General features: G+C 45.4%; 1 protein-coding gene across 3 annotated transcripts; it reads right to left on the reverse strand.

Annotated features, from left to right (window-relative positions):
* Positions 1-194: 194 nt before the first annotated feature.
* Positions 195-6,668, reverse strand: LOC143806523 (tumor susceptibility gene 101 protein-like). 3 transcript variants are annotated; one of them, XM_077287148.1, is made up of 7 exons: positions 6,543-6,668; positions 5,726-5,810; positions 5,391-5,456; positions 4,922-5,085; positions 3,611-3,734; positions 3,448-3,519; positions 195-1,593 (listed from the first exon to the last, which is right to left on the reverse strand). In XM_077287148.1, the coding sequence occupies exons 1-7, from the start codon at positions 6,582-6,584 to the stop codon at positions 1,424-1,426; spliced, it is 723 nt and encodes a 240-aa protein (XP_077143263.1). In that variant the 5' UTR covers positions 6,585-6,668; the 3' UTR covers positions 195-1,423. The 3 variants fall into 3 exon arrangements, with proteins under 3 accessions (XP_077143263.1, XP_077143266.1, XP_077143265.1); XM_077287151.1 differs by having other exon boundaries at positions 6,524-6,642; XM_077287150.1 differs by lacking the exon at positions 3,448-3,519.
* Positions 6,669-11,836: the final 5,168 nt, after the last annotated feature.

Here is an 11,836-nt window from a genome sequence, read left to right on the forward strand (position 1 = left end):
GGAGACAGTGACATTCCTGGAAAATAGCATTACCCTTCTGTGACAGCAGTGAGGTCATAAGGTAAAACTGAAGGGAGGACACTGCCTTGGCAGGAGATAACATTTTTAGTTTTTTGTCAGCCACCTATGGGTAGCAGCCTATCTCCTAAATCTTCTGTACCCCCCACCCCAATAACACAAGCAACAAATTATTTAAAACTGGTTTTATTGTATATACTGTATATATTATATACTGGTACATTCCTCGTTATATTCACAGCATTATGGTCTTGAAAGAACATAACATCTTATACTACACTAACAAGCTCAGTTTCTCAAGTAGTTGAGAAAAAAACATTTGCAAGACCCTGTTTCAATGGCCATGTCTGGGGTCCGTGGCTGCCGGTCTAGTACCCTGCGAGACCCCCACTACTTACTGGAATCCCCGGAGCCTCTTCTGATTACTACAATGAAAATGATAAAAACGCGGACTGATGAGAATCCAATGGGCAAGTATTAAACCTTTTTATTCAGACTACATGTTTCAGAGCCGATCTGGCCCCTTCCTCAGGCACATAATGACGGGATATTGGTCATGACCTTTTATGGGGGTCATCGATGATGAAATAAATAGATTTCACAAATAAGCGTTAGATACCCCTAAAAAGACAGTATATCAGAAAGCCTTTTTATATCCACATTAGGCAAGTAGGCTAAAAATCCCTATCCTATATTATTTACATAACAAAATATAATGAATATATAAAATAAATATATTAAATTATACCGTAATTCATTATATTTTCTTATTATACCTGACACGGAAAACTGACGTGACCATTGAACCAGGATCCCGGAAGTCTTTTTGCTCAACTCTTATTTTCAAATAAAAAGTATCAGAGCAAACTTTTACAATAGAATAAATATCAGATAAATAGGGCAATCCTTACATTATATGCATAGCATAGATAGAGGACGATGAAGTCAGGGCATAATTGGAAAGGAGGAGAGCCATTACAAAGAATCATGTCCCTCATAACTATGTGAAATGGAACATAATATATAAAGTAAAACATGTTATAATATTAGATTCATTTTTACATTCTCTAAATTGTCAAATGCTGTAAATGTTTATATCAATCATAGAATGTTATGATATATTTTCAGCATGTATAAGGCTGCTCTCACATAGTGTTTAGGCACCGTTCAGTGGCCCCGTAAAGGCTTGTGATTCATCCTCCCCACAAAATGGGATTTGGACGTATGCACTGACGATGGCCATAGACTAGAATGGTGCTGAATAGCGTACGTGTGCTCTGCACCATTATTGTCTACGGCCCGCCGGCGCATATATCCGAACATGTGCCCTGACCTGAGCCACTGAACGGGTGCCTGAACGCAGCGTCAAACCACCCTAAGAACAGAACAAACAAATTGACCAAATTCACAACTCTTTGGCTTTCAAAGCCAAAATTTTGGCCTCCGTGTCATTCACGATCTGTTTTATCTTCTGTAGGCAGTCGAGGTATATGTCAATCACTTGCTGGTTTTTAGGGTCGACATCTTCTGGCCGAGGCAGAAACGATAGTTTATCTGTAGGGATTACAGCAGAATCTAAGAAAGTGAAAAAAAATAAAAATAAATAGATTAGTATACCTATAATAAAATACAAAAAAAAAAAGTCTCCAATACCATCACCTATGCATGTGCGTGCAAGCTAGCCTTAAAAGGGGATGTTCAATGACTGGAGCACCCCTTTATAAATTAAGCAGTCCCCCTTGTAAAATAAAGATGACAGATGCTCACCTCCCCCACTGGCGCCGTTCCAGCTATATAAGCGCCGGGTTACACTTGACTTTGTTACACCATGTGAGCCCTGCAGAAAAGCAGTGGCCACTTCTGGGCTGACGCGGTCTTACTTCTTCCACTCGCCTGACATTCACCTGACAGAATAACAAGCTCTGTAGCCCAATTGCAGCCGCTGATAGTTATGCCATGTGAGCCCTGCAGCCAATGTAACACATCATTGGCACGGTGCTCCTGTGGGAGGCGAGTATCTTATTTTTATTTTACAAGGGAAAATACTTAAAGCAAACACGGGTTATCCAAGTAGTGGACAAACCCTTTAAGGATAGGTTCGTATTATATTTGATGCAGATTTTAATATGAAGCGTGCAGTGTTTCTGCATCTACAATCTGCGCATATTTTCCACACTTAATCAATTTTTATTTGAATATAATCTGCGCTAAACAGGTGCACTTAAACAGAAAAATTATTGAAAAACAAATGTATATGAGGATTCTGCACCAAATGTATATGCAGAATGTGGATGAGAAAGAACAATTTGGAACCCATCCTCCTTGCTGGTATATAAAAGCGAGAGAACACGGCAGAGAGAGAAAGAGCGCGATGCGGGAGAGAGAGAGAACGCCGTGGCAGAGAGAAAGAGCGTGCCGCGGCACAGAGAGAGAAATAGCGCGCCGCGGCACAGAGAGAGAAATAGCGCGCCGCGGCAGAGAGAGAAATAGCGCGCCGCGGCAGAGAGAGAAATAGCGCGCCGCGGCACAGAGAGAAATAGCGCGCCGCGGCACAGAGAGAGAAATAGCGCGCCGCGGCACAGAGAAATAGCGCGCCGCGGCACAGAGAGAGAAATAGCGCGCCGCGGCACAGAGAGAAATAGCGCGCCGCGGCACAGAGAGAAATAGCGCGCCGCGGCACAGAGAGAGAAATAGCGCGCCGCGGCACAGAGAGAGAAATAGCGCGCCGCGGCACAGAGAGAGAAATAGCGCGCCGCGGCACAGAGAGAGAAATAGCGCGCCGCGGCACAGAGAGAGAAATAGTGCGCCGCGGCACAGAGAGAGAAATAGTGCGCCGCGGCACAGAAAGAAAGCCACGGCAGAGAGAGAGAAAAACCACACAAATGAACTTTGCAAAGTTCTGTTGAACCAGATGTACCCGAACTTCCACAGGTCTGCTCATCCCTAATCTCCACAAAATACATGAACAGAGAATAATTGCTCTTTCCTGTAGCATGGTTTTGATAATATAAAATAGGAATAATTCAGTTTCACCTCTTACAGAGAAAGCTCCTGTGTCATTGACTCCTGCACATTCTTCATCAAGGTGGACAGAGAAGGCACAACTGCAAATACTCTCCATATGGGCACAGGGCAACATCAGTGGCCATAAACAATATAAACTCAATGTGAACACAAACATTAAAGAACACAAAATTCAAGAAAAATTACATATTTTCTATGATTTGTTAGTCGTTCTGTCCCTCAATACAATGCATAAGCCATTCACTGAGGACCAGAATCAGTGTGGACGTATGCCTGACTCTTCAAATGTTATTTTCTGTGTGTTTCTCATAGCTGCCACAAAGGTTACAGTGAATAAAAAGAAAATTAAAAAAATAAATAAATAAATAAATCAGCAAACAATCAGATGATAATTTCCCTGCTAACCATTAATACTTGTATATAAATCTTCCACTTCCTCACTTGCACAGATGTCATCTTGAGCCACGGTCAGAGAAGCTGCAGAAGGTAAAATATTTATTTTCAGCCATGTGATTATTTTACAGAAAAGGCTTTTACTTATTACTTAGCAGTGGCCGATAAAACTTACTTTTGGGAAGTCCGGCTACCAGGCTCAAGACTGAAGCAGGTTCAGGAGATCGAGAGAAAACTGGCGGCTCCTCTCCAAATACGTCAATCAGGATCTGAATTAACCTCAGCAAGTCTAGCGGGGGCTGCGGAGGGGGGACACAGCGGTGACTAAGCTGCGCCGGACGCTGTACTCACCTGTGGCCCGTCACATTCTCACTCATCACCAGGGGTTTTTGGTCCTAAATGACAGCGGTGATTGATTTTGCGTATGTGGGGGCGGGGGGTAAAAAGGTCTTAAACTTTTATCCGGTGAGCTAGCAAAATAATGTGCGCCTTCTAACGCTTTGTTTTGTCTCTTTAATTGCATGAAGATTAAAGTACACAAAAAGTAAAACATTCTATTTACCGTCATGGCCGAAAGTGTTGGCACCCCTGAAATGGTTGCAAAAAATTATGTATTTCCCCCAGAAAACGATGGCGATTACACATGTTTATTTCCTTTGTGTGTATTGGAACACAAAAAAACAGACAAAAAGAAAATTGGACAAATTCACACAAAACCCCAAAAATGGGCAGGACAAAATTGTTGACATCCACTTATTTGGATGAAATATTTGGACACTGACAAGTTTTGGTATTTTAGCTGTTTACCAAAACAAATTCACAATCCAGTTATGCAATCAATTTGGGCTTAAAGCGCCGACTCAGCTTTAATTTGAGGGCATTCACATCCTAATTGGAGCAAAGGTTTAGGAGTTACATCTCTAATATGTAGCTGCCTCTTTTTCAAGGGACCAAAAGTAATTTGACAAATATCTCAAAAGCTCTTTGATGGGCTGCATGGGCTTTTCCCTCGTTATTCCATCAGTTAATCAGAGAAAAGGTCTGGAGCTGATTCCAAGCGTGGCATTTGAATTTGGAAGCTGTTGCTGTGAACCCACAACATGCGGCCATAGGAGCTCTCACTGGAGGATAAACAGACCATCATTAGGCCGATGAAAAGAAGAAATCCATCAGAGAGATAGCAGAAATGTTAGGAGTGCCCAGTTACTTTTGAGCCCCTGAATGAGGATGCTTTTTAGGAAAGTAGTTGCAATTCCAAAGACTTTAATTAAACCTGAAAGTGTCCATTTCAATTGCATCTCAGTTGTTTAATTTGAAATCCAAAATACTGACCTGCGGAGCTGAAATCACGAAGTTCGGCCACTGTCTAAATATTTCTGGACCCAACTGTATTTATATACAGGTGATCTCGGAACAGAGCAGACCGAGATCTGGGGCCGGACATACCACAGCCCTGAGGATGAGTCTTGCAGGCCATTGTACTCACCTGCTTCCATTCCTCCAGATACGGGAGGTAGATCTTGCCGTTAGCGTCTACATGTCTTCCGGTTTTTATGGTCATCATACTGGTGGGTTTAACAAAGCAGATTGGGGGCTTGTGGGGGTAGGTGTCCAGCAGCCAGAGACATATGGGGATATTGTATGTGTTACCTAAAGCAAATTAAAATAGATGAGCGAGAACGTCTGATACTTCTCAATTACAGGCACAGCTGCCATCACAACAGTCTCTAGAGCCTGTGGTTCTCCAGCTACTACATCTCCCAGCATGCCCCATCAGTCATAAATGGAGACTTGGAAAGTTGGGATGTAAATCATGGCCAATACTGCAAAATCGTGGACAATTTTTCCTTAGATTCCCCCTGATCGAATCATAAATGCACGAATGATCCTTCGCTCCTCCGCATATCTGTGCATTGCCCCCAGTTTAGGATGGGGCTTCCCAGATCTCCGCTTACCTTTATACGGCACAGGAATGGTGCCCGAGAGGCTGAGGAGCTGTCTGGTGGAGCCATCGCTGAAAACTAGAGGTGGAAATGCAAAAATAAGTCTAAAACGCAAAAATCCTGACGGAGAAGGTCGACAAATATCTACTTAATGATTGAATAGACTGATATCAATGATTTCTCAAAAGATAGATCTTCAGTATTAGATTTTGGGAGGAGACACCCGGGTCCCCCCTATGATCAGCGGCGGCTCCGAATCTGCACGCTGTAGTGTCCGCTGCCGGGTCCCACGCCTTGTACAGCAGCTCCCTACACATTCTCCTATCACACTCCCCAAAAACACTCACCGTAACGGGCAGGTAATGGCTTGAGGTCTCTGTAGAGCTCAATCACATCCATGATCTCCTCCAATGATGAATCTCTGTATTTGTACTAAAACGAAGCAGAAAAAAAATAATTAAATGACCATTGTGACAGCTTTAATGAGATTCACCCTCAGCCTTTGATACATCACTTTAAATAGATTCTGTCAGCAGGTTTCTGCTCTGTAATCTGAGAGCAGCAAAATATTGGGACTGAAATACTGATTTCAGCAATATGTTACTTATTAGGTTGTGTGCCGTTTCAATACAATAAGTGTTTTATCAGCAGGAGATCATCACTGGCAGACGAGCACTGCCCGCACCGGTGGGAGACCTACTCCGACCATGCGCCCCCAGCAGTGAAGCAGCTCAATAGACAATGCATATACCTGTGGTGTGTGCAGCTTTCTCAGCTCTGCTACATTTAAAAACACTGATTGTGTCACAGCTGCTGCACCAGAGCTTTTTTTCCTGATACAGAGAGCGGCCACTGCCACAAGATAAAAAACCTGGCTGCCTGCAGTCGCCACCAGGGGGAGCTGCTGAATACAATTTATACATTGGAAACAGAATGAAGTGCGCTCCCCCTGGTGGCGGCTGTAGGTAACTGCATAGCACTTAGTGGCGCTTCCCAGGAATACACATTACTCCTAGGTACACCGCACTCCCGGTCCATTATCCTACTGCTCCGCCCACAACCAAACCTCCCCACCTCACACACTGCAGCCAGCTATGGACGCGGTCATCCCGACAAGCCGACGATGGGCGGCCGCTCCTCAGTACCTGGCGGTGCGCTCCTCACCTTGCTCAGCATTTTCCTCAGCTCCTCCTCAGTCACCGCCATGGTAAAAGAAAGTCCCGTCAGAATGAGCAAACAGAAAACACAGCAGTCTCAACTTCCGCTAAACGGTTACGTCACTTCCGTGTATGCCACCAGACGTTCCCATGGTTACAGCAGTTTACGCTGCAACCGCCATTTTGGATAATAGCAGTTCTCTCTCACTAAAAGATTTTCTGTAGAGATTTTTTCTGAGGGGGCTTCCTAAAATTATAAGTAACCAGCAACCTCGATCCAGGATTTGTCGCTGTCATTTTTCAGTTGCTTGGGTTTTTTTTCAGGATTTGTTGCTGTATTTATCATATAGTCCTGGTGTACATTTTGTATGTGTTTTTATTACATTTTTGGGAGGAGGCAAAAAGCAGTTCTGCCATTTTATCTTTTTATTTGGCTGTGTTCACCAAACAGGTTAAATTATGTGATTTTTTTTTTTTTTTTTTATACACAGGGTCCTTACAGATATATTTATACTAATTATGTGGGTGTATTTTTTTTATTACATAGTAAAGGAGGAAAATGGGATTTTTTTTCTGTATATATTTTATTTTTAGCCCCACTACTAGTGTATTCAGTTTATGCATCAAATTAGACACAGACTCTGGGTGCCATGGCAACGCATCGGCGACCACCGCGGTCAAGTCATGGGGCGATGGGCTGACGTAAGCCCACCTTCTTCCGTGTAACCCCTAAGATGCTGCAGTCGCTGTTGACCGCGGCATCTAAAGTCTTAAGTGGAGGGGACCTCCGGCGCTATTCACCTTTACACCCACGGATGGCGGCCTGGAAGACAATCCATGCCAATCATGCACCATCAACAGGATAGGCTATATATGTATGACTGCTGGGGGGTTAGACAGCAAAGATCCCCTCCAAACCTGACAACGGGTCCAAAAGTACTGATGTTTACTCAGGGGTGGATTAAGGGTAGCCAGGGCCCCGGGCTGTTCAGACACTGTGGGCCCCCCGGTCATGTGACGGGGGGGTGTCATGTGACGGGGGGGGGTGTCATGTGACGGGGGGGGGGGGGGTCACATTATACCCGAACCAGATTATTCCAGAAAAATGGCCGGGCCCTACTCTACTGTAACCTATTAAATATTTGTTAAAAGCTGCAATATAATTTAGGTATATTTTGACCAATAATATCACATACAAGGAACAAATACCACTGCGCCATGACCAGACCACAAATTACAAACACAATGATCGAATAATATCACATACAAGGAACAAATACCACCGCACCATGTCAAGACCACATATTACCACCGCTTGGTGACCAAATAGCACATTCAAGGGACAAATACCACAACACCATTTCCAGACCACATATTACCACCACATAGTGACTGAATACTACAATACTGATCAGTAATAATAAAAAAAACAACACAATACTATCACCATAAGTGCCAGTATTCACAGGAGATCTGTACTTAGTAAGCAGTGTCTGTGTAGAGGTAATACAGAGATCACTGGTGACATTATACACAGGAGCTCTGTATATAGTGTATAGGTAATACAGTGATCACTGGTGACATTGTACACAGGACCTCTGTATATAGTATACAGTGTATAGTGTCAGTGTATAGGTAACACTGACTCACCAGTGACATCTCTAGGTGAAGTCCTTCATCTTTCATCCAGCACAGACCGCCATCATTTCTTCCAGCCAGGACTCGTTTCTGCAGGAAATAACACCGTTATCTCGAGCTCTGCTTGCAGAACACATTACTTAATTTTTCACAACTTCTACATTACACATGGAGAAAAAAAGGCGATATAGAGTCACTCTGCACAGTAACAGGACGGCCCCCCCATTTAAAACAGTATACTCAAAAAATAAAATAAATACATCACTGCAGTAATAATATCCCTTAATTAGCCCCTATGGTAATAATATTCCCCACCCTGGCCCCGTGTGTCTCATTCCTGGCTCCAGCCATATGTTCTCCCATCCTGCACTCATGAGTATCCATTCTACCCCATGTGATCTCCCCATCCTGCCCCATCTGTCTCCATCGTATTCTCCTGCCCCATGATCCAATCCTGCCCCATGTCTTTCATTCTGCCCCGTGTCTACATTCTGCCCATGCCTCCAGTCCTGCCCCCAGTGTGTCCAGCAATCTGCCCCAGTATGTCCAGCATATTGCCCCAGTAACCAGCAATCTGCCCCAGTGTGTCCAGCATTGCCCCCAGACAGTGTCTCCAGCAATCTGCCCCAGTGTCTGACTCCAGCATATTGCCCCCAGACAGTGTGTTCAACAATCTGCCCCAGTATGTCCAGCATATTGCCCCAGTGTGTCCAGCATATTACCACCAGTGTGTCCTGAAATCTGCCCCAGTATGTCCAGCAATCTGCCCCAGTGTCTCTAGCATTGACCCAGTGTCTCCAGCAATCTGCCCCAGTGTGTCCTCCAGCATTGCCCCAGTGTCTCCAGCAATCTGCCCCAGTGTGTCCTCCAGCATTGCCCCAGTGTATCCAGCAATCTGCCCCAGTGTGTCCTCGAGCATTGCCCGTGTGTCCAGCAATCTGCCCCAGTGTCTCCAGCATTGCCCCAGTGTCTCCAGCATTGCCCCAGTGTCTACAGCAATCTGCCCCAGTGTCTACAGCATTGCCCCAGTGTGTCCAGCAATCTGCCCCAGTGTCTACAGCAATCTGCCCCAGTGTCTACAGCAATCTGCCCCAGTGTCTACAGCAATCTGCCCCAGTGTCTACAGCAATCTGCCCCAGTGTCTACAGCAATCTGCCCCAGTGTCTCCAGCAATCTGCCCCAGTGTCTCCAGCAAGCTGCCCCAGTGTCTCCAGCAAGCTGCCCCAGTGTCTCCAGCATTGCCCCCAGTGTGTCCAGCAATCTGCCCCAGTGTTTACAGCAATCTGCCCCAGTGTCTACAGCAATCTGCCCCAGTGTCTACAGCAATCTGCCCCAGTGTCTCCAGCATTGCCCCCAGTGTCTACAGCAATCTGCCCCAGTGTCTACAGCAATCTGCCCCAGTGTCTAAAGCAATCTGCCCCAGTGTCTAAAGCAATCTGCCCCAGTGTCTCCAGCAATCTGCCCCAGTGTCTCCAGCAATCTGCCCCAGTGTCTCCAGCAATCTGCCCCAGTGTGTCCAGCAATCTGCCCCCAATGTGTCCACAGTCCACCGTTAGCTTATAAAAAAAAAAACGAAAAAAAAACACAAAAAAACCAGTCTCCTCACCTTAACAGCGCTCCACGCGGCGAGCTCCCTCCAGCAGCTCACACTCGCCGGCGACTGACAATGACGTCAGACGCCGGTGACGTGTGAGCTGCGGCCGACTTCAGCTGCCAGCCTCCAATTGGCTGGCTGGCGGCTGTTGTTAACTATTGAGGTGCGGGCGCGCGCGCGCGCACGCACGTCAATAGGAAAGCGCCGCAGCGCCGGAAGGGGCCCGGTGAGCAGATGAGAAGGGGCCCGATGCGGACCCCCTCTCTCTGCCCACCGGGTCCGGGGGGCGGGGCACATAAATGCCGGCGGGCCGGGCATTCAGTCACACTCCGGCGGATTATCAGAGGGCCAATCTGCGGTGGCCCAGGGCCCCCCCAAGCCACTGGGCCCTGGGCTACCGCCCATATTGACCCTCTGGTAATCCGCCCCTGTATGTAAACGTTCACTGCTCCATGGACCTGGCAAAGAGCTGTACTGGCTGTCCCATAGAAGTGAATGGAGTGCGGCCTGAGCATGCTCACTACACCTCCATTCTCTCAGCGCATTAGGAGAACCCCAGTTCTCTTTTTTTGGAAGGGGGGGGGTGGGGGGGCACCAACCGTCTGACTCCCTGACATCAGTTATCCCCTAGTGTGTAGCTTAAGCCATTGTCAAGAATGTCTAAAAATTCCTAATATTTCATCCATCTGATGCAAAAATTGCTTTTGTCATTGGCTGAAGATCATTTTATTGAGCTGAGGAATTGATGGATTTTATGGCTAAATTTATGGGTTTTATGTGTTAGTTTATGTCCCATTGGGATCTCCCTGATGTGGATCTCCAGGTAATCTTGCAGCGCAAACGTCAAAACTCGTTGAGATCCACAAAAATAAAATAGCAGGCTGCAACTTTTTGTGTAAAATCTCATTATCAACATTGCTACTGACATACAGTCATGGACGAAAGGGTTGACACCCTTGGTATTGTTCCAGAAAATGACATATTTCTCCAGAAAAATTATTGAAATGACACGTTATACACACACACACACGTTTATTTCTTTTATGTGTATTGATTTGAAAAACACACACACACACACACACACACAAAAAAAGGCAGATTGGACATAATTTCCCACAAAACCCCAAAAATGGACCCAACCAAATTGTGTTTAAACAACTTTGTTTCAAGCATGTGATGCTCGTTCAGACTCTCCTGTGGCAAGTAAGAGGTGTCGGCAATATGAAAATCACACCTGAAGCCAGATTATAAAAAAGGGGAGAACTTAACTAAATCATTGCATTGAGAATAGAAAGAGAAGAGGACTGTCTGAGGACTTGAGAACTAAAATTGTTAAAAAAATATCAACAATCTCAGGGTTGCAAGTCCATCTTCAGAGATCTTGATGTTTCTTTGTCCACGGTGCGCAAGAAGTTTACAAGCCATGGCGCTGTATCCTTCAGGCTGGCACAACCTGATATTATTGGTGTCAAATCCTGTTTACACGGGCAGAAGTCATGCAGATGAGAATAACATTCATGTCCACATAAAAAATCCAAATCAGCAGATGAATGAGAAAAGCGCCAATTATGGGCATGTTCACACGCGGTGACAATTGGGAACAGATCTTCTTATTCTTGATCCCCGATTAATGTTGTCTGTAATAGGGCTTTAGACTCAAACCACGATACACCAGAGTCCAACATTTACCACATAGAGGTTCAAAGTTGTGGTGTAAGTGTTACGTGTATCCACAGGCCAGATGACTGTGCTTTTGGCCAGTATCAGTGTGCCTTTCATGGGTATAAGACAGTACACCTACTGGAATAGTTCACAGCAAGCACATAACACATGAATAATCCCTTGTAGGATGTCACTAGAGATGAGCGAACATGCTGGGATAAGGTGTTATCGGAGTATGCTCTTGTGCTGAGTGTCTTCAGCGTGCTCGACAAATATGTTCGACAGCCGCAACACATGCAGGGATTACCAATATGTTAGACACAGGGCTGTGGAGTCGTAAGCCAAACCTCTGACTCCAACTCCTCAATTTCCATGACATCGACTCTGACTCCACCAAAATGGGCTGA

The sequence above is a fragment of the Ranitomeya variabilis genome, chromosome 2, assembly GCF_051348905.1.
Source record: "Ranitomeya variabilis isolate aRanVar5 chromosome 2, aRanVar5.hap1, whole genome shotgun sequence".
NCBI classification, from domain to species: domain Eukaryota; kingdom Metazoa; phylum Chordata; class Amphibia; order Anura; family Dendrobatidae; genus Ranitomeya; species Ranitomeya variabilis.